This window comes from Danio rerio, chromosome 21 (assembly GCF_052040795.2).
Source record: "Danio rerio strain M-AB ecotype USA chromosome 21, GRCz13ab, whole genome shotgun sequence".
Taxonomy (NCBI): domain Eukaryota; kingdom Metazoa; phylum Chordata; class Actinopteri; order Cypriniformes; family Danionidae; genus Danio; species Danio rerio.
This window is the reverse complement of record NC_141041.1, coordinates 22382436-22406372: the sequence shown is the minus strand read 5'-3', so window position 1 is coordinate 22406372 and position 23937 is coordinate 22382436. Positions and strand designations below refer to the sequence as shown.

General features: G+C 36.9%; 1 protein-coding gene across 32 annotated transcripts in view; it reads left to right on the top strand.

Moving 5' to 3' along the window:
- Nucleotides 1–23501, top strand: part of ank1b (ankyrin 1, erythrocytic b) — a 129137-nt gene extending 105636 nt beyond the window's left edge. For 4 of the 32 annotated variants that reach the window (XM_087301187.1, XM_087301185.1, XM_087301183.1 and 1 more), the window contains 10 exons: nt 894–1013; nt 3416–3500; nt 5999–6073; nt 6152–6283; nt 9777–9935; nt 16278–16347; nt 16639–16792; nt 17035–17115; nt 17219–17311; nt 17412–23501. In XM_087301187.1, the coding sequence (XP_087157313.1) occupies nt 894–1013; nt 3416–3500; nt 5999–6073; nt 6152–6283; nt 9777–9935; nt 16278–16347; nt 16639–16792; nt 17035–17115; nt 17219–17287 (945 nt within the window). In that variant the 3' untranslated portion in view covers nt 17288–17311; nt 17412–23501. Of the gene's footprint in view, nt 1–893; nt 1014–3415; nt 3501–5998; nt 6074–6151; nt 6284–9776; nt 9936–15695; nt 16348–16638; nt 16925–17034; nt 17116–17218; nt 17323–17411 lie in introns of all 32 variants that reach the window. The other 28 variants (XM_087301186.1, XM_087301184.1, XM_087301182.1 and 25 more) reach the window with 7 other exon arrangements.
- The last annotated feature ends 436 nt before the right edge of the window (nt 23502–23937 follow it).

The window sequence follows — 23937 nt, the reverse complement described above, 5'->3', positions numbered from 1 at the left end:
AAAAGAGAAAGCTCCACTTATGTATTGTACTTAGAGGGAAAATGTGCTTTATGCAGTGTTAAAGTTATATAAAGCTAATTATATTAATATATTAATAAATATTAAGCATCTGAATTGGTACTCGGTATCGGCCGATCCCAATGATGAGGAATTGTTACTTAGTATCAGCTCCAAAAATCCTGATCGGAGCATCTACTAATTATCATTTTTATTTCAGTTAGTTTTTCAGTGTCTGTTATTAGTATCGTTTTTGTTTTTCATTTATTGTGAATTTTTGATTTGGTTTCAGCTAATGAAAATACTTTTTGACCAACAGTTTTAATATTTCTAATTAAATCTTTCTCTGGAATCAAAGTAATAATATTGTAATGGTGCAGCCCTCATCCCCAGTGTTTCTGATTCCCCCAGTCAGAGCTGTCTGTCTGTCTGTCTGTGTCTCTGTCTGTCCTCTTGTCTTCTTCATCTCTTCATCTGTGGTCGTGGCTTCACTCTGTCAGCCTCAGACGAGCTGCTGATCTGTGCTGTGGTGTAGTAATTGTTGTATTAGTGTCGTGCGCATGCCCTTAACTCTTTCACCTTCTAGCCTGCCCGCCCGCCTGTCCGTATGTCTGTCTCACTGTCTCTCTCTCTCTCACTGTCTGATCTCACAGACGGCCAGGTAAAAGTGAAGGTAAATCTCTCTCTCTGTCTCTCGCCTGCCTGTGGACTGCTTCCCTCCATCCCCTTCCCTGCTCCCCTGTTTGAGTCTCAGCCGCCAGCTGCTCTGTCTAACACTCTTTTTTTGGTCTTTCTCTTTCTCTTCATTCATTTCCCCCTCTTTTGTTCTCCTGTTTGCATCCGGTTCTCCTCTCCCCATCTGTTCCTCTGCCTCTCCATTTCCCCTGGCTCGTCAGGTGAGAGATGCTAATAAGGAAGCCAGTGGGTTCCTGTCCTTCCTACGCAAGTCCACCAAGTATGAGGACACGCAGCACGTCCTGTGCAACCTCAACATCACCATGCCTCCCTGCGTCAAGGTGACGTACATCACTCATACTTGTGCATCAACTCATAAAAACACTGTTTTTTTCTGCACGCCACTTTTAGGGGATTTTGGCTTGGAGCATTTTGGCTTTTTTCTGTCAGACTAAAAAAAAATAATTTAATTATATTTGTAAAAAATAGATTCTTTAATCTGAGCTGTTGACTTGGTTAATTAATTCTATATATATTATATAAAAGTTTACCATTTAAAAACACCAAAAAAGATTCAACAAAATTAAGTGGTTTATAAAATCCTTGATTTTTCTCTTTGCCCAAAAATAGGCACCCACAAGAAATGAAGGGGGAAATATTCAAATTCAAAGCATTTTTAAAAAATTTGTCCATTCATTCATTTTCTTTCCGGCTTTATCCTTTTATTAATCTGGGGTTAAAATCAATAAATAAAGTACAATTCCGATCAGTCATATACCTAAAGGTCTAAGTGTACACAATATGCATTTCTATACAACACACTAGACATACTTAAAGTTTAGCATTTTTTATATTTTATGCCATCATAAGCCAGATGTCAATGAAGTTACCACATTTTTAGGTTTTGGTAGGTTTAAACTGACTTCAGTGATGATCTGATTGGTTCAAGACTTGGCTACTTTTTTTTTAAGTTTGCCACCTAAGCAAGCGAAAAGAGGACTTGATCCAACAGTTAACTTCACGTCCAACTCCATAATCTGTCCCATATAGGAGATTAATGGGGAATATTAAAATTAAAAGCATTTAAAAAATTTTAGAGTTATATGAATACAAAAATATGACATTTGTTAAAAAAACGGGTTCCCACTTGAGCCTAAAAGTGTCTACAAGGAAAAACTATGGGCTACAGTATAGGGTGTGCTTTAGGGTTAAGGGTGCATGTGTAACAAAGCATTTTTTGCACAGCTGAAAATGGTAGCAGTCTTCTAGAAATGCTCAGCTGTGAACGCTTCTCTGACTGTCACAGCAAGTTAAAAATGCTGAGTGTTCAGCAACTTGTGTAAAATAGATGCTTGGTGCCTCGCTACACTGCTGCAGTTTTAAAAGTTGTGGCACTTCTATTGAAAACAACTGAATAAAATACCCAGCTTGAGGAAAAAGCACTTTGATAATCAGTGATTATCAAATTAAATTTGATTAAATTTGATAATCAATAACTTATAATCAGTGGCATATAATGTTCAAAGAATGACAAAGATAAAAAAATAATGAACAGTAGAATAATGAATTTTCTGTTATTTATTGTCACAGACCTAAATTGAGGAAAACATCTGAAATTGATTTTAGGTATTTCTTTTTTTTGTGTGTGCACTTTATCAGTTTCTGTAAACTTTAATTGCAATGCAGTTTTTTTTAAGTTTATTTAAAGCTTTTTTTTTCTTTTGCACTGAGACATAAACCTCATCTTTAGCAGCACTTAAAGGGCCATAACCCACCCTCTTTCAGTTCATGTCTACCTCGGAATTTTTTCAAAAAATGCTTCATGAGTCTGCGTTTGCCACAATTAAAGCTGACAGGTGTTAACGTTGTCTTAACTGATGCTCAACACACACAAATCAGTTAAAATAAAAAAAAAGTACTTGAGGGTGTCTTGAACCTTTAAGTACGTCAAAACTTCAATTTAATTTCCCTGAAACAAATCTGCAGACTTTTTTGCTATTTCTGCCCAAGATTTTGTGAATAAAAGTATTTCAGTGGAATAATTTTGAGAGTATGAGCTGAAAACTTAACAAATAAATAAAAAGCGATTTCACTTTTATTCAAGTTTTAAATTTTAAATTCAAACAGCGACAACCATTTGTTTAGTAAACACTGCTACAACAGTTATGTGCTTATTACTTTACTTATTACTTTACAACATATTACTTTACAAAGTGGATTGTACACAAATAAACATTCAAAAATGTAAATATTCAATATCATTTAAGAATTATAATACAGTTATAATATAGCTGAAATATATAGTCACAAAAACTGTATAAATATATATGAAGAGCTCGGATGCAAAAACCTCTAAGTGCCATCTGAATTTTTCTTCTACAGTTAGCATTTATCTCAAGCTCCTATGTATAAGTTGGCTAATTTACCTTTTATATCAATTAATATGTTATTTTCATTGCCTTTAATGTGAAATTTGTGAACATAAATAAAGGGAGCCTCAGAAAAATTGTCATTTTAGAAGAAAATTTCAGATGGCACTTCTAAAAATCATCATATGTTTTAGACATATTTACACAAGTAAATATATGGGAAGTCAACAACAATTGTGTGGGCCTAGTTTTTGCTAATCTCTAAATGCAACACCTTCGAACAATCTGAAGTAAATCTACAAATGCTGCTAAACATTGCATGAAGAACAGAACTGCTTTAGCTCTGTATTTATTGAGTATTTGTTCTCTTCTAGGGGGTGGGTAGCGATGATCGGCGGAGGACGTTGACTCCTCTGGCCCTGAGGGAGAGGTACAGCGCCCTGAGTGAACCTGGCCTAGGTAAGACATAGCGGCATCATGCCAGCGGTGGAGGAGCAGGGCGGCTTCTGAATGCTCTGCCCATTTCCTTGCTTCTGTTCCTCTCATGCATGGCTGTGACTGGATGCTGAGCACTGCCCTCTTTTATGAGGGTAATGCTGGGATTGCGCTCAGAGGGGCCAATACTAACGCAAACAGACTTGAGAGATAAAACAGGCCCTTGTTTTTACTGAGCGAATGAGCAGAAATGTTGCGCATGGTGCTGGTTTGATGCCAGCAGAAATACTCTTAGCATGGCAAGCTCCAGCTTTGAGAATGAGCTTTGAAAGGGAAGGACTGCTAAAAGACTGCTTGTTTTAGAGATGTTGAAGGGTTGTAGAATGTGGCTGGGAGGTTTGCGTGGTGGCCAAAACATCTTGTGTCTGTCTTCATTGTTTTTCGAAGCAGATGAAGCCAGCTAATGTTTGTAGAGTGCAGATTTTGGCCAGTTGTTGGTAAGTGATGAACAATGTTACAGTTTCAGTCACTGGATGGAATCAAACATTATTCTGTTTTGGGGCATTTTATCATATAGCGGCTGTTATATGACCATTACACAGATGTCATGTCCAGCTTTGAATGAAAATGCATCTATTAGGTACCTGTTATTAGGAGATCTTTAATGAATAGGTTACTGAACAGCTTCTTTTACACGCATACCATCATCATATGCAGATGAAGTCAGAATTTTTAACCCCCCTGAATTATTAGGCCCCCTGTTTATTTTCCACAATTTTTGTTTTAACGAAGAGAAGATTTTTTAGCACATTTCTAAATTATTAGTTTTATTAACACATTTCTAATAGCTGATTTATTTCATCTTTGCCATGATGACAGTAAATAATATTTAACTAGGTATTTTTCAAGACACTTCTATACAGCTCAAAGTAACATTTAAAGGCTTAACTAGGTTAATTAGGTTAACTAGACGGGTTAGGGTAATTAGGCAAGTTATTGTATAACAGTGGTTTGTTCTGTCGACTATTGAAAAAATATATAGCTCAAAAGGGGCTAATAATTTTAACCTTAAATTTATATATATATATATATATATATATATATATATATATATATATATATATATATATATATATATATATATATATATATATATATATATATATTCCTGTAAAAACTATATTAAAAAAATTATTATTACATTTGAAATAATTAATGAACGTTTGGATTTTATTATGTTATTAATGAATAAACATTTACATTTGAGACATTTAGTTTTTAATAAAGTTATTTATTCTCTACCTTTTTGCATTATTTTGTCAAATATAAATGTAATTTTTAAAATCTGACATTTTTAATAATGTCACTAATGAACAAAGATAAACAAGTGACTTTTTTAATCTATCAAAATTAAATCTGTCTAAACATTCTGTATAAACTTTCTCATTCAAAAATTTGAGTTTAATACAAAGAAATTCAAGAAATGAATACTTCATTCAGCAAGGAGATTTTAAATTGATTAAATGTAGAAGTAAATTACAATCTATTACTGTTATATTGTAATATAATCTATTTCAAGTGATTCATTTTATTTTGATCTTTCTAATAAGCATATTAGGATCATTTCTGAAGGAAAATGCGACACTCAAGTATAGCTGATGAAAAGTCTACTTTGAATCACAGGATTACATTGCATTTCTAAATATATAAAAATACAAACACTAGTTTTATATTGTAATAATATTTCCCAATATTTTCTTATTTGATTTTATATATTTATTAAATAAAACAGAACACAAGATTCAAAATCTAAACAAATCACACTAACCACAAAAAAAAGTTAATTTATATATATGAGGCACAAAACATCATACTGTTGATATCAGAATTATTAGCTTCCCTTCGATTATCCTTCCCCCCCCCAAATTATGTTTAACAGTGCAAGAAAATTTTCACAGCATGTCTGATAATATTTTTTCTCCTGGAAAAAGTCTTATTTGTTTTATTTCAGCTGGAATAAAAGCAGTTTTTAATTTTTATAAACCATTTTAAGGTCAAAATTACAGAACAAACTATCGTTATACAATAACTTGTGTAATTACCCTAACCTGCCTAGTTAACTTAATTAACCTAGTTAAGCCTTTAAATGTCACTTAAAGCTGTATAGTATTAAAAAATAGCTAGTCAAATATTATTTACTGTTATCATGGCAAAAATAAAATAAATCAGTTATTAGAGTTCAGTTATTAAAACTATTATGTTTAGAAATGTGTTGAAAAATCTTCTCTTTGTTAAACAGAAATTGGGGAATAATAAACAGGGGGTCTAAAAATTCAGGGGTTGTGTAATTTTGACTCTATATCAGCCAACCGTAAGTATATAGTCATATTATTACTATAATCTACACTGTATTAAATTTCTTGTTTTTGTTTTGTTTTTCAGTGAAAGCCACTATCATAAGCTGCTGTGCTATAAAAGCATTTGATCATGTGGTAATAGTGTTGTCTTTGTCTGTGATTCAGCCGCTGTTAATGCTATGGAGAGAACCGAGCTGAAGATCACAGTTATAGCAGAGCAGCTAGGACTGAGCTGGACCGGTAAGAGCGTCTCCTCTCGTATCCCTTTCATTAACTCTCTGTGTTTCTCCTCTAAATCTCGTCTGCTTTGGTTTGTAGAGCTGGCCAGGGAGCTGCAGTTCGGTGTGGATGACATTAACCGCATCCGTGTGGAGAATCCCAACTCTCTCCTGGACCAGAGTTCAGCTCTGCTCAACCTGTGGGTAGGCCGAGAGGGCAAGAAGGCCAAGAGTGAGCATCTACTGTATTACACACTACCTCATTGTGGCTTTATCGCCCTTATTTAACAACACAGAAGCATGCTGTTTAATGTGCATGTGCAAGATTTACAGTTCATTAGCAACTAGCGGGTATAGTTTCAGCTCTGCTCAACTTGTGAGTCAGCCGAGAGGGCAAGAAGGCCAGGAAAGAGCATTTACTGTATCACACTACCTCTTTGTGGCTATGTCCCCCTTATTTAACAACACAGAAGCACACTGTTTAACATACATGTGCAAGATTTACAGTTCATTAGCAACTAGTGAGTATAGTTTCAGTATACTAAGCAATCAAAGGAGATCAGATCAAACACGGGTCAAATTAATCGGTGACTATAGTATGAAATAGCTATTGGATTAAAAGAAACTACTGTAGTATGTTAGATGAAACAGAAACCAAGGAATGCAGGAACAAAAAAGAAACAACATGTGGTATATCGTCATAAACCAAATGAAAACTGTTGAAAGCAACAATTTATTTTAACTCTAGTTTTATTGATGCATATTAGTCAGAGAGTTACAGTATCAAATATAAAGAATCAGTAAGACATCAATTCATCAGCTCCAATCTGTGAGCAAAAAAACAAAACTAGTTCACTAATTCCTCCTCTCTGAATTAAAAGTCTTGCATCAAAAACAATATTTAGAGCAAAAACACACACAAAAATATATAATAATAATAATAATAAGATAAATAAAATAACATCATAAATAAAACGAGCACATATTATGTTGTAACAGCAATACAAAAAAAATATAAATATACAAAAGTGCAGCAGTAAAAAAATTTAAAAGAAAAGAAAAAAAACAAATAACCATACATATTTTCTCTGTGCTGGCATCACGGTGGCGGAGTGGGTAGCACAATCGCCTCAGAGCAAGAAGGTCGCTGTTTCTAGCCTCGGCTTGGTCAGTTGGCATTTCTGTGTGGAGTTTGCATGTTCTCCCCTTGTTGGCGTGGGTTTCAACCGGTTAATCTGGTTTTCCACACAAGTCTAAAGACTTGTGCTATAGGTGAATTGGGTAAACTAAATGGTCTTTAGTGTATATGTGTGAATAGGTATGTATGGATGTTTCCCAGTGATGGGTTGCAACTGGAAGGGCATCCGCTGCGTAAAACATATGCAGGAAAAGATTAATAAAACGACTAAGCTGAAAATAAATGAATGAATTTTCTCTGTGCTCGCCATTTATAACTAAGCCAGGGGCAAGGGAAATATGTCAAGTATCTTTTTTTTCCTTTTAATTTTTTTTATATTTTTATTATCATTTTTTAATTAGTTTTAAAATGTGACAGGAATTGTTGCCAAATAGTGTAAAATCTTTCGGTATTACAGCAAACTGTATATACATATCTAATCTTTTCTATTTGAATAGACTGTACCAGATCATGCATCCAGTGTACATGTATAAGCAGCATTTTAAAATGAAATAATAAACGGAAAGTGAACATACAAGATGTGAAGTTTGAGTGGCAGTAATATAGAGGTTTAGTAAAAAAAACAAAAAACAAAAAAAACAGAAACTAAAAATTGGTAATAAAGTCCACATTTCTAATATTCCCTTCGGTTGCTGATACCTTTACTATTAATGTGCAAAATACAAAATCCTATTTACTATCTGTTATTTAGAGACTGTTTTCATTATCCAATGATATTACAAGTTTTAGCATTTCCATTAAATATTACCTAGTTAATATTTAACCAGCCTGTATGATAAGATCACCTTGCTACATCAATAGGTGAGTGACTTCAGAGCTTCAGAGCATTTTTCCAGATGTGTGTAGAGAAAGGCTGACCAAAACAATGTTACTTGGTTGTTCTTTGCCATGCTTTTTGGCTTTGTAGATGCACCGGGGACCTGATTATGGCACTGAAACTCAGAAAAAATGTATGTCTCACTGTCTCTTTAATTGGAAGAATTCATAAGAAAAGCAAGGTCTAATGTGTCTTTCAGTGTTACAGCAAACTGTATATTTAATCTTTGTGAACATAAAAACAAAGAAACTGCTATTGTAGTAGTTAAAAAAAACAAACTGAAACAATATTTAGCAAAAATCAACTGTATTTAAATACAGAAACAAACAATAAATCATACAAAAATAATATTAAGAGACGCAACTTAGTAATGATTAGTAAATATGGAATTGAAATGTATTTGTAAGTATTGATAAAAATAATAACTATTTAACTGCTTTTTAAGTATTTTGATTGTAAATGCAATTTAATTTAACCTTAATGTAGTTAACGCATTTAAATGGAACCTTACGGCGTACAACCTTAGGACGTGCTACAACTTGAACTAGTCAGTTGAAACAGACTTAGAGACCGTTTACACTAAATGAGATGCAACGCTCAGAAATGATTTGAACAAAAGTGAGGTGCTGAAAAAGATGTGAGATACTAAGCACAAAAAACCATAAACATAACGATAAAGACATTGTTCTAAAAATTGTTCTGAATGTAATATAACAGCAGAGTTCACACAGCTGTACCGACAAAGTTGTGGAGAAGTGATATCATTGGTATTACTTTTAGAATGTTTTCTCAGCTAATAAACTATAAACACCAACAGCCAGTCAGAATCCATTGAAACATACAGATAAAAAAGCAACAGGCGGCAATGTTTAAACTATTTTTTCGAATATTATTTAAAGATAATGACTGTCTTGGAAACTCATTATGCAAATAATGGTAAAAGTTCATGGTCCTTATGCAAGCCAGGCTGGCAAATTAAAGTATAAAAATAAAATTACCTCAGGTATGCCTTGCTAGTTGTGGCATCATGTTGCCTCCTTTAAAAATGCTGGGGAAAATAATTTGTGTTGTATTTGTTAGTGATCACTAAATTGATTACACGAGCTGAAATCACTGGTCAGATCAACTAATATCAAACTGAGGACATCTGCTGGTCACAAGAGGGTAATGCCAAGTGAAAAGCACAATCTAAAAAAAAACAGATTGTGATTGTTTTTCAGTGTGGACACAAACATATGAATCTTTATATTTATAGTTAACGTGCATTGTGTGAGCCGGCATGAAGTCAAGCAATTCAGCGCATGTTTACATAGAAAAACCAACTAAACTTCTAACAAGTAGTGCATTGCAATGGAAAATGTTATTTATTCCCTTTCCACTAAGGGAGGATTTTTTAAAACAGCGTTTTCAAATAAAAAGAGAAAGATTTTGATGTGTTTTGGCCATTTAATCACACAAGGTTTTAGAAATGGTAGTTTTTATTATTACATAATAAACATCATTGTTAAGTAAACTCATTGTTACATCATTGTTAAGTAAACTGACTAAAATAAAACTGTAATCTATATTTTAATGCAAGTTCATTTGAAAATTGTTAAAATCTCTAATCTGTCATAGCCTACACTGAATTATCTCATTAACATAAACGTATGTTGCTCTTTGTCTCTGCATGCTACTATAACGCTTCCTCCATCATCATGATGTGTTCAGTGGAGAGTCTTTATGGAGCGCTGAAGAACATCGACCGCTCCGATATCGTGAAGTGTCTGGAGGCGCAGGCTCCACCGGTGCTGCCGGAGACCCTGGAGGAAGGAGCCTGTAGACTGGTTGATCGAGACTCCACTCTGCTTTCTCCTAGTGTCGTCAATGGTAAGAATTGACTGCAGATAATCTGGACTTTATCAATGAGATGACATTATCCATCCGGTAAACCAAGGCTGAAAATGTTTGAAGCTGCATGGGTCGACCACTGATTGCGTACTAGCTTCGGTTTCCCAAAATCCAGAGCATGAAATGGTATAAAAAAAATGTCAAAATCAGGATTTCATGGTATTTTTTATTTCTTAGTTTTGTGATTTTACTCGCTGATGAATCAGGCATGCGATGACAATGCCACCATTTTCTGCCTTTTCCATTCATTATTAATGAACTAACAAGAAGGGAGTAGGGACAAACTGACTTCATGTTGCAGTAGTGCTTAAATATTCAATATTACAAGAACATGACTAAAATGAGACTCTAAATGTCTTCATTGCAGGAATTCTCAAAGAAATTATGTAACAATGTAGACATATGACAAAATATAATTATAATTGTGTTGAACAAAGTAGCATGCAGATATTTAAATGATTATATATATATATAATTTGGTAAAATGCACATTAGCAAAGTGTGTAATAGTAATTATTACAATTTTAATAGATTGATACAGTAATAATGATATTAATATTGACAGTTGGCAATGCATATACATAATAGGATAATTATGATTTGAATTAACTGCAAAGCTATATAAATAGGGGTAAAATACATAAAAATATATAAAATGTATTAAATTAAATTGATGTAATGTGTAATGTGTTATTAATGCAATTAAAATAATGTCATTTTTTGTATTTTACATATATTTACATTTCAGATATTTAAATTATAAATAATTTGGTCAAATGCAATGTTTTAAATTAATAAAAAATATGAAACTTTTAAATAGTAATTATTTTATACCTTCAGTATTTTTACATGATAAAAGTAACAAGACAAATATGTCAATCTCTACAACTTACATTACATTCAAAAACATTGTATGCATTTGTAATAGTAGCAGTAATTATAGGGATAATTAAAAGATGTATTATCCAATTTAATTTTAAAGAAATTCGTTTTTATTGGAATTTAGGAGGCTTTAATTAGCAAAAATATAATAATATAATTATTTTAAAAGAGCAATTAGGGGAAAAAAGTAATTTGATAAATATATTTCAAAATTGCATTATACTGCAACAGTTATGCTCCAAAATACAAATCAAATGTGTTTAGCTTTCTCAGGATGTGTTATTTACAATATGCCATTGAGGAACAGATAGGAGTATGGATGAGTACTTAAAAAAAAAAAGACAACAGGCCTCCATACTTGTGTCTGCGCCTCTCCCTCTCTCTTTTCCTCCTTCTCTCTTTCTCCAAACATGTCATCTGCAGCCCAGCCGCCCTCCTCTTCCTCCTCACAGCTCTCCTCTTCGACCTCCGACCTCATATTGACCTCCTCTGGGCCTCCTCTTTTCCTGTCATTCGACTTCTCTTTCGTTTTTGTTTTCTGGTTCCCATTTTGAGTGGGAGCTGTGCTGTGTCTGTACGCATGTGCATGTTGCTCGATGTGCTCTTATTTTGTAAATTTAAAAAAAAGTGTATTTGTGAGGCTTCAATTGACAAGAGGCCTTTGCTTGTGTTTCTCTATACCAGATGTTGTGTATGCATGGCATGCTTTCAACGTATGGGTTTTTTCCCTGTGTGTATTTGCACCGAGTGTCAGTCTCCTGAATCTCTGTAGCTTCAGTAACTCTTCTCTTCTCGTCTTTGGTAAATATTAACAACATTTTTTGAGGCCCTGCTTTTTTGTTGGCAACAGTTTGCATAATGCTGTTGAAAATGTATCTGCGACTGTTATGTTGCAGAAGCGTTTTCTGAACGTTATGCGTCAACTGATGTTTTGCTGTTGGTGTTTTTCGAGCCTGTTTGTTTGTGTGTGTCACTCTTTGATTATGTGACACCATTTTCAACCACAGGGCTCCGTGTTGTTGCTGATGTCATGGACTGTATTCACAAAAATGATAATCATGTAGCTATTAGCGCCCCCTGGTGGCTAAACACTCAATATTTTACAAAATACCACTAGTGTTATAACCTTTAACAGTTAAAAATTAATCTTTTTTTTTCTAAAAAGAACTTTCGACAGTATATAACAAGAAACTACTCCACAGTAAAAGCAACATTTGCATATTATTACACATTAAAGAAATAGTTCACCCAAAAATTAAGATTTATTACTCACTTTTTACTCCCCCTCAAGTGGTTCCAAACCTTTACGAGTTTCTTTCATCTATTAATCACAAAAGAAGATATTTTTAAGAAAGCCAAAAACCTGTAACCATTGACATCCATTATGGGAAAAACAAAGTCTAAGGAAGTCAATGGTTACAGGCTTCCCTTGTGTTTAAGAGTAGAAGAAAACTCAAACAGGTGTGAAATAAGAAAATATTGAGTAAATGATGAGAGATTTGATTCATTTTTCAGTGAACTATCCCATTAAATGATCTCATGAAAAAAAATGTAATGGTGTGAACGCAGTCCTAACCTGTTCTGTATGTGTGTGTGTGTGTGCTCTTGTGTGAGAATGTGAGTTACGAAATATCTAACTTCTCTATAAGTACGTATAAAACAATCAGACCACTCAGGACAGTCATAATTGTGTGTTGTTGTGTGGGTTTTGTTGTGTTGTAACGTGATTTGATGGTTTACGTGTGACAACATTTATTTGCACGTGTACATGGGTGTGTTTTTAGGTGTGCGTCTTCATATGTGGCTTTTGTACGTAACAATCAGCAGTATTTATTTACACATTTGCCTCGTGTTGCGTTGCTTATTTGTAGTAAAGTGAGAGTACATTTGTTGTGTGTCACGTGTGTGTGTGTGTGTTTTCTCATTACTGGGGGCACAGTGAAGGTCTCCACTAAATCATCACTGGAAGTCATCTTCATTCTCTTCTTCATTTCAATATCATTCCATTATAACAGCCGTACATCGTCCATCCAACCATGAAACATCTTTGCATCCATCCACCTACATACACAGCGACAACATTGGCTCATATGGTGGCAGTTGTTTGATAAATTAATCAAAACTTCTGATGAGCTTCTCTTTAGGTCTTTGCAGCAAACATTTTTGTTTTTAATAGACGTCTAATAGACATCTAAACGGTGGGAGCTTGGCTAAAACAAGGCTAAAGTTGGACTGTCAGAAAAATCTAATAGACATCTAAGAATAGCCTGAAACTAGACTGGTTGTCAAATAAACAGATTAGACAGACTTTATGTGTGTAGTCATCCATTTCAGTTTATTCGATGACTAATCTAGTTTTGGCCTATTCTTAGATATCTATTAGATTTTCATTGACAGACCAAATTTAGCCCTGTTTTAACTAAGACGACTATGTTTAGATATCAATTAGACATCTAGACATCTTTTAAAAACAAAAAAATGCTTGTTGGGTTGTTTTGTGTCATTTTTAAAGTCCAAATTATTAAGTACACACACTACAGGTGTGAAAAGTATATTTTTATTGAATGTTCTTATAAATTGCAGTATCGTGTATATGTATTATTACTTATATACAAGTATTTGAATACTTTGTTTAGATGGTTACATTGCAATTTAACAATTATCGAAGACATTCTTCACAATTGATTTTTGTTTTACATTAAAACATTTAACTACTAAACTAAGGTGAGATTTGGTTGCTTGTGTTGTTTATTAGTGGATATTTTCACAGTTTTACAAAATTTCCAAGAGTGTAACTAGCCATGATTATATTTATCTTGAAATTATAGATTCGTATGATGCTCAGTAATCTGAATTCTAAATATGTATTTCTATTAGCATTGTGAGTGGTTGACTTTAAGAGATTGACCTTGTTAAACCCTTAGAATGTTTCTTTTAAAACACTGTTATTAATCATGCATACTTCTACATCAGTCATGCAAAAACCTGTTGCTTACATGAATGCAACTTCATGTTCATTTGAACAGTCTCGGGAATTTTTATCCTACCATGCACACAAGAAAATGGCCATTGCTGCATTCTCATTAAGCTGGATGTACTGCTTGGTCACGTACATAATTTTCATACATATTTGAGAAAGATCAGACATGAGTCTATTTTGAACCCAAGTCTAGTCTGTATGTTGAGAGGGCATAATAAAGGAATATTCTGGGTTTGGTGTGAATGTGTGTAGATGAACGTTTAAGCATACTTAGAATTAAAGTTTAGCAGCAAACCCAAGCTCTGCACTGTCAGCTGAAAGACATTCAGATCTGTCTTAATCCATTCAACAAACAAGAACCATATTCAATAATCATTGATCGTTTTATTATTGGAGATGGCAACCACCATAATTGACTGATCAACTTAGATTGTGTAACTTGATAACCAAATTCAGAGGTCTCACTGTAAAATTTGTCAAAGATGCATGACACAGTGTTTATGGATAGCATGGAAATAAATTAAAATGTCATGAAATAAATCCTAGTTTTTAGATAATTTTCTGTAACAATTTATAATAACAGCATTTTTGGTGTAAACTGTTAGAGAGTAAAATTCAGAAGGATCATTTAATGGCAAGAATGTTAAAGATTAGCCCAGTTGTGCCCAAACTTGTTCTTGGAGGCCCTACCCTAGTTAAACATACCTAAACCAGCTAATCAAGATCTTCTGATTCACAAAAATAGGAAGTCCAAATTCGTTCCTGAAGGGCCACTGTCCTGAAAAGTTAAGCTTTAATTCCTATTAAACAAACTTGAGCCAGCTAATTCACTAAATCCGGGGTCACTAACCCTGTTCCTGGAGAGCTACTTTCCCGCACATTTTAGTTGCAACCCCGATTAAACACACCTGTTTGTAATTATCAAGTGCTGCTATAGGTACTATTAATTGGTTTAGGTGTATTTGATCAGGGTTGGGACTGATTTCTGCAGTTAGGTAGCGCTCCAGGAACAGGGTTGGTGACCCCTGCACTAGATGCTTTAAAGCAAGTCTAGTGGAGCTGGTTAGAGATAAAATAAGCAGGATATTTGTCCTCCAGGAGAAGGATTGTACACCCGTGGGATAGCTAATAAATTAACCCCTGGAATAGCTAACAGTTTCCCACCTTCCTTGTTGATAATCATTACATAATGGCATCTGGTCTCCTAGTTTGCTTACTGCCTTTTTTGGCAAACCTGGAAGACTTACCTTTCAGTTGAATGCACCATATGGAAATAATATCTGTTGCTAATGCTGTTCATTTGCAGAATTGAATCATTATTTTTTAAATGAATGATATACTTTTGAAGTGTTAACCTGCAATGTAGAGCTAGACTTGTATCATTTGAAGCAATGCAGTATTAGAATATTTTGGCAATATTTACTTCTGTGCTTGAGGGGGAAATGTCAAGTAGTACAGTAGTCAACACTTGAACTTAAGTGGCAAAGAGCCTGTTAAATAGTCAGCAGTATATAAAATGCGAGAGCTAAGTCAGTGACACTGACTGCAAATATGCATGTTAAGAATGTTGGGAATGTACAAATGTGTGAAATGCTATTTTTCTCGAAGCCCCTGGTTGGAAAAACACCCAGAATATTTCTTTAAAAGGATTGCTTGTTGTGAGTGAACCTAATCTACTGAATGACCTTTCTTTGGCCCTGTTACAATGCTAATGCTTTGCATTAAAGCACTTCTGTTCACTTATATATCGACAGACATGACTGCACTCAGAGCACTGTGTTCTGCATGACCTTTTTGAGAGGGTCAAAACTCCCCTTGTTACCCCCACTCCTTCTGTGTGGTGTTAGCGTTGCCTTTCTTGTCTGGCCATTCCTCAGGTTACGGGCTGGTGCAGGAGGAGCTGCTCTCCCCCGCTTCCATGCAGTATAGCCTGCCTTCTCCGCTGGGCGTCGAGCCCTACTGGCAGGAGGTGTCGAGCCTGGAGTGTGCGCCCATCGCCACCACTGAGGAGGACACCATGCTGGAGATGTCAGACGTGCAGGTATGGCCAGCAGGGGTCAGTCCATCCCTGGTGACTGTCGAGGACTCGTCACTGGATGGTAGCAGTCGTGCAGATGACTCAGAGGGCAACACGTTGAGCTTACCCTGCAGCAGTTTGGGAAGGCCTAGCAGCGGAGCCAGTGGGGCAAGTGGCTCCATAATGGAGCTGGAGGAGGAGGAAGAGGAAGAGGAGATTGAGGAAGACGACATACAGCACGAGCCGGTGTCTGCAAGTGCAGAAAAAGCATGGGCCAGCGGTGCTGTCCCAAAGGCTAACTATAATGGGCAGGCTGGAGGTCAGAGGTCGGAGGGCAAGAGGACAGATGCGGCGGCGGGCAGCAGTATGACAAGTGTAGCTAGAGGAGGAGGAAAGGGTGGAAAAGGGGCAAGTTCAGAGGAAAAGTTTTCTGTTCTTACAGGGCAGCAGCTCTATGCTCAGTTGTGCGAGAGAACCGGACTGACCCGATCCCTAGAACACAATGGGGACAGGTATGGATCATGTTAGTATAGCATGTTATGCTGCAATCATTAAGGCTCGTTCACACCAAGAACGATAACTATAGCGTTTACGCCATTGTGTCCACAACAGTGCAACAATTTGGCCAACCAAAATCAGCAACTTTCTTTACCTCATGCAAAATTCCCAGTTGTGCAGATTTCTTTTGGAGTAACAGTGACCAATGTGGCTGCAGCTTAAAGTTATTGTTCTATTTGTTGTTGGTGTGAACGATCCTTTAGACAACAAGTGTTTACACTTTCTTTGTCTGTACCTACTCTCAGGCTCGGCAGCGGTGCCTTCCAGCCTTACTCGCAGGAGAAAGACTCCCTCCACAGCTGGTCTCAACCCAAACCCAGGCAGACCATGGAGACCATGATGTCATCGTCCCCGGACCACAATCAGTCACGTGTAGCACAGGAGGCCCTGCTTACACCGGTATGTGATACAGGCCATTCGGAGGTCCTGCGGGGGCGTCTACTGGGCACTCAGCCCTTTGATAAAGGGCTGGGTTTCTCCCATCAGGAGGGGGAATTACGGGCATGGGACCAGGAAAGACGGAAGGCACAGGTGTGTCCCCTGAGCCTGTCCAGTCTGAGCAAAGAGCATGTTTTGGGCACGGTCTTGACTTGAGTTATTCAATAATGATAATTAATGCAAGCAATATTTTCTCCTTGCAGAAGGATGATCCAGTAGATCTCAGCAGTGATCTTCTACATGAAGAGCAGTTCACTGATGAGCATGGGAATGTTGTGACCAAGGTGGGTCATCTCTTTTCTTTCCGATTCATAATAGTGTTTTGTGTAGTTGTTGTTGTTGAACGCAATGATTCAGTCAATTTGACCCCATCTTTCTTTTCTCCAGTTGGGTGTGGATGTGAAAAAGGATGTCCAGACCGTGAAGCGTTCCAGTCTGCGGAGAGTAAAGCACTGAAACAAAACACAAACTGTCCTGAAGGTACGGGACAGGTAAAAAGATTGATGTAATACTTAAACTCCAGTTTTGCTAAACTGACGTGGAATTTCCACTTTGAAGGACTTATTTGTTGCATCTTCAGGGTCGAACATCCACTGCCAAATCATCCTTCACCTACGCACGACTGGGAGATCGGACTAGACACAGAGCGATGGGGGGAAAAAACAACATGCAGCGAAAGAAAAACACATCGCAGTCAAATCCAACAGTCAAGCAACCACAGAGGGTTACCAGAAAACAACAAGGAGAAGGAGTTCTCTACCTGTAGTTTTGTAACATTTTTAACTGAAGAAAAAAAAAACGTATTACTAGTATAGGGCATGAACTTTTTGTACAAAATGTGAAGAAAAACACCAACAAAAAAAGCAACAAAAGTGCTTCCTGTCAACTGTAAACGCATGACTGACTGCTGGTGCATGACCTATGAGCTGTCATTATCTAAAAAACTGAAGGGGTACAAGGTAAAGGGCCGTTCCATGAGGGGAAACCTTTGGACCTTTTATCCTGACTCATAAAAAAAGAGGTCTCGGAAACAAAACAGCCCAAAAAAAGCAACAGTTCTTTATTTTGTTTAACAGATTGACATTACTCAGCAGCATAGTGGATGCTAAGCCCGTCTCGTCATTTCCCACAGGCCCTTTATCCTGTTATTCAATGTGATATATGCACTCTAATGCTACGTGAATGTGCGTCGGTGTGTGTGCGTGTGTGTTGGTATCTAACGCATGTGTACTTGCTTCTGGCTTGGTACTGAGCTTTTTTTTCTGGATCGGTCAGAGCTCATTTGGTGTTCGCCATGGGAATGACAACAGGGCCCTGTGCTCTCCTGCTCGTGAGCGTCCGCGTGCTTTTATTTCCACTTTGTGAAGCGTATCCGTGTTCCTTTGAACTGTCAGCCATTTTGCTTTTATATCTCTGGTTTTGAATTTAAAGGCCCCCTTCTGTTCAAATCCAAACTGATTTGTTTGTTGGAGGTTGCGTAGCTTTGTATGTACAACACCCAAAATGGAGGGCACATGCTTTATATGTCTGACAGTTCACGACTCTAACCTCCGACCTTCCAGCCATTCATTCATCCACATTTGTAGCTCAGCTGCTCTCCTAAAACCGCCATGCCGGACCGTTTTCCAGAGACTAATGTAGCATTGCATGCTGGTTAACACTGCTTTTCATGCTGTTCTCTTGGGCCCACACTGGGCCCAGACGTTTATTTATTATTTTATATTATTACTCAAGCTGTGCTGGTGAAAAAAACATGATTGTAGCGGTGACTTGTGGGGCTTGGGGACTATCTCTGAGTAACTGCCTTTGTAATGTTTGGGATTTCAGCTGGAGTTATGCGTAGTAAGTATTTTGATGATGCTCTTCGTTTATTCTCTTTTTCTTTTTCGTTTAGATGTACAGTTAAAAAAGACAGATAAATATACAGACAGCACTGTGAAAGTCCACCTTAAAATTGACCCCTGAACTGTGAACTCACAACTGTCTGTCTTACTTTTTGGCTTCTAATGTCTCACTTTTACCAGTACCAACACATACCAACAAGGTAACTATGGAAAGCTTAAAGTGTTTTATTGCAATTTCATTCCCAATTAACATCATTCGCATGCGTTTCTTTCACCGTTACCGTTTTTATTTTCACTATGAAAGAGCCCAAACATACACAAAAACTCTTGAAGTATAGTCTACCAAAGCAATAATATCAAACGTGCTGCAACAGTTGGAATACTGCGTTGTTGTCGGTATGTGTGCGCGTGTTTTTCCGTCTACGAGCGTTTGTGTGTTCAGTATATACTGTATTAACCCGTCATTTTAGTAGCATTTGTAAGACGTATACGATTCAAGAGGTATAACAGCATGCATGAGTATCTCACACCGTATGCAATTACATGATCTACATGCCAACTTGAGTTCACTGAACAGTAGCTGTTTCACTTTAATGGACAAGGTTTCTTTGAACAGCATAATGATATCAGGTACGGTGCTCAGCATTTAATCTCAGCACAGTAGCTTACATAGTCATGAGCACACCGTGATATACTGGCTCACGCATTCGTGTAGTTTAAGTTGAGGGATGTCAATGAATGAATGACTCTGTGAATGACTGACTTTGTGAATGACTGAATAAACCTGTCCTCCAGATGAAAAATATTTAAGGAATGCATGGACAATTGGACGAGTGACAATGATTGTACTTTCGTATTTAAAAAAGAAACGTTTAATCAGAACCTAGTGTTTTTGTTTAGTTAATTAAATGGTGTGCTTTGTGAGACTGCACACGTCCCTTCTCACCAACACATTAAAACCCTCATTCTGCCTCACTGTATATTGTTTTTTACAGTTCACTCAGGTTTGGGTTGACGGATGATTTCTCTTCCATGATTCTAGTTAATGCATACTTAGCAGTCAATTCGGTGTCCATTCAAAGGAGTCTAAAGCCTAAAGTATACTTTGTTTTTTGTATGCGTACATTATTGTATGTACAAAATTAAACGCACAGCCTATAAAGGGCCCATGCATTATTTTAGCTTTTAGAGGAATTCTCATGTGGCCTCCCGGTCGGGTCAAAGTATACTCCATAGTGTTTGCAATCACAGGCACTTAACATATGCATATTAGAAAGGCCCAATCCTAAATGGCACACTTTTATGTGCACTTGTGGTTTGGCAGACTTACTGTACAACAGCCATTATGTGTGTATGCATGACATTCTCAAGACTATAGATTCTCATTCATTATCTTAGCTTTTAGAAGGATGCATGTATACCGGTACATCCCCTTTGTGAACACTATGCATCCTCAATGTACACTCTTACTTAGACCAGGGTTGCCCAAACTCAGTCCTGGAGGGCAGGTGTCCTGTAAATTTTAGCTCCAACTTGCCTCAAAATACCTGCACGGGTGTTTCCAGAAAGCCCAGTAAGAGCTTGATTAGCTTGCCCAGGTGTGTCTGGTAGGGGTTGGAACTGAACATTGCATACTACAGTGACCTAGACCATACTAAGACCCAATCTTTAATGTGCATTTGTGCAAACACTGGAATATTGGGTTCATAGGTCTGCCAATGTTCATCATTTTACTCTTCAGAAGTGTGCTCCTTTGTAGCCACCCTTGATGCACATTATCGCCAAGACTATATTTCAACCAACATTCTCAACTTTCAGAAGTATGCTTGCATATGTCCCCTTTGTGGACACTATGCACCCTCAATGTACACTTTTACCTAGACCATACTAAGACTCAATCCCTAATGTGCACTTGTGCAGATTCTTGTCTGTTGGGACCATAATTCTGTCCTGTTCATCATTTTACCCTTCAGAAGTGTGCTTATTAGTCCTTTGTGGTCACCCTTGATGCGCAATTCCACCAAGGCCAAATTTCTACCCAACATTCAAAACTGCATTATGTCCAAGGTATTGTGTACTGAGAGGAAACCCACAAGGGTTTAATGTGCCCTTTGGGACATGGTCTAAGTATACTTCATAGGATTTTGTGCATGTTCACAGGCACTTAAAACGTGCTCTAGAAAGGCCTGATCCCAAATGGCACTGTTCAGGTGCACTTGTACTCTTGCACACTTGGAAGACCATAGCGTTATTTTAACCTTCAGATAAGTGTACTTGTGGATTAGCGAACTTACTATGTGCATGTGTCTGTTGAGTCCACAAGACCATAGTTTGTCACATTAGTAGTTTTAACTTTCAAGAGGATGTTTGCATACGTCGCCTTTGTGGCCACTATGCACCCTCAATGTATACTTTTACCTAGACCAGACTAAGACCCAATCCGTAATGTGCACTTGTGCAAACACTGGTCTATTGGGTTTATAAGTCTGTTCTGTTCATCATTTTAATCTTCAGAAGTGTGCTTGTTAGTCCTTTGTGGCCATCCTTGATGCGCATTTTGCCAAGGCCACATTATGTCCAAAGTAGTGTGTGCTGAGAGGAAAACCACAAGGGTTTAATGTGCCATTTGATATATGGCCTAAGTATGCTCCATAGGATATTGTGCATGTTCACAGGCACTTAAACATGTGCTCTAGAGAGGCCTGATCCCAAATGCCAGTCTTCATGTGCACTTGCACTCTTGGAAGACTATATCATTATGTTTACCTTCAGATAATTGGACTTGACTAGCAAACTTACAGTGGCTTCCATGAGCATGTGTGTATAGTTTTAACTTTCAGAAGAATGCTTTGTGGCCACCATCAATGTACACTTTTACCAAAACCACACTGAGACACGTTCCTAAATGGCACACCTGATGTGCAATTGCCGGCTAGCAAACTTAAAATGGCTGCCACATTGACGCATTAGTTAAGTCATGGTCCTAAAGGGTCAGTGTCCTGCACAGTTTAGCTCCAACTTCCTTTAACACATGTGCCTGGAAGGTTCTTGTACAGTGTTTCTCAACCACGTTCCTAGAAGACCACCAGCTCTGCATATTTTCCATTTTTCAGATCGTCAGCTCATCAGCAGAGACTGAAAGACCTGTATTGGGTGTGACAGGCAAAGAAGACATTCAAAACATGTAGTGTTGGTGGTCCTCCAGGAACTTGGTTGAGAAACGTACACCTTGAAAGAGCTTAATTTGCTGGTTCAGGTGTGTTTAATTGGGGTGGTACTAAAATAAGCAGGACATCGGCCCTCTATGACAGAGTATGGACACCTTTGGGTTAAGTCCACAAAATTAGCCCTTGAAGCACACTTCTCCAAGTTTCTACTGCAATAATCTCAAACTCAATTGCTGGAGGGCCGCAGCTTTGCATAGTTTACCTCCAACAACCTCCAACTCACACCTGCTTTATAGTCTCTAGTAGTCTTGATCACTTTGATTAGTTGGATCAGCTGTGTTTGATTAGAGTTGGAGCAAAACTGTGCAGAGCTGCAGCCCTCCAGGAATCGAGTTTGAGATCTATGCTCTGCAGAGAAACCTTCTCAATCAAAGCGATTTATATCATGAAAGTTTGGACCTTGAGGATTTAGAATGCAATTTGAGTTTGGGCCAAAGTATACATCAATTGATTATGTGTGTTCACAGAGACTTGATAAATGCGCTCTAGAAAGACCTAAATAGTTGACTTTTTAGTGCCATTTGGGATCGGACCAAATTACTCATCTTTATCCAGTGTCTGTTTTTGTTCTTTCAAAATGTTGCCCGATGAGATTTCCTTTGTACATCTTTAGAGTTGCGGATATATTTTGTTTACCTCACGAATGCATTAATATACCTGGGCATCTGTTGTTTTTGCCATTTACAGTATTTTGTCCCCTCACCAGTTTTGACACCTAGTGGACAATCTAAGTAGTACAACAACTATTCAAAATGCATAAGTGAGCTGGGAGTATGTTGTTTCCAAAATACCATACATGCATTCTTTGCCCATAATGAAACGTGCTTCACAACACACTATGCATACTGTAGTGTACCTGTAAAAAGTGAAGTATACTTTGGGCTTAAGGAACGTCGGGGTGTTGGGAAGTGGGGAAGGGAAGTGACCTCAGCATGAAGAACATGCCATGGATACATGTTCGATATATTATCGCTGCTGTAATTGTTGAATAAGACACACATTTCCTGAAAACAAAGGGGGAAAGGAAGAGATTTATTTATTTGTATTATTATTGTTTGGTTAAAGGATCGAAACGGTTTAACATTGCAATCATTATGTATTAAAAGAAGAGTTTATGTACAATGTTTAACTGTTGCAAAAATCTAGACTTCACCTATACTCCTTTAGAATGGATTAATGACAATATAAACGCAATATCATATTACTCTGTACTAAGGAATGCAACTGCGCACATGCACAGAAAAAAAAGATGTTTTTAATAAAGAATATATGTATAAATATATGACAAACTATATTTAATTAGAATGCTATGCACCCTTATTAGAGTTGTTATGGATGTACTTTAAGTATATTAGTTAGATTCCAGTAATACGAACATACCCATGTCATGGGGAATGTAAAGGCTTTGTAGCTATTTCAACATGTTTTCGTTTCTTTTGTTTTTTATTGTAACGGAAAAAGGAAACACGGACATTGAATATGTATACAAGCCTTTTATTCAGATTCATTCTGATATGAAGATATGTATAGACCATTTACCCTGCACACCAGCTCAGACCATTTACAAAAGTTAATAAAGAAAGATGTGACATATTGTGACACTGTGTGCGTGTGTAAGAAAATGTGCGATTTATGCATTTATAAATCTAGCATTGACTTCAGAGGGAATGAATGGGCATTACAGAATTGCTTTAAGATCATTTCGCGCTCCTACTGCTGAATATTCACCGCAGCTGAAATATATATGCGTTTATGTAAATATTGAGACACCACATGATGATTCTCCGTTTTTCGTATTTATGATTTACACTCACTGGCCACTTTAATACGCACACCTTATTAGTACCGGGTTAGACCCACTTTTGCCTTCAGAACTCCCTTAATGCTTCGTGGCACTGCTACAAGGCAGGATGGATCCATGCTTTCATGTTGACGCCAAATTCTGACCCTACCATCTGAATGTTGCAGCAGAAACAAAAACTCATCAGGCCAGGCAACGTTTTTCCAATCTTCTATCGTCCAATTTTGGTGAGCC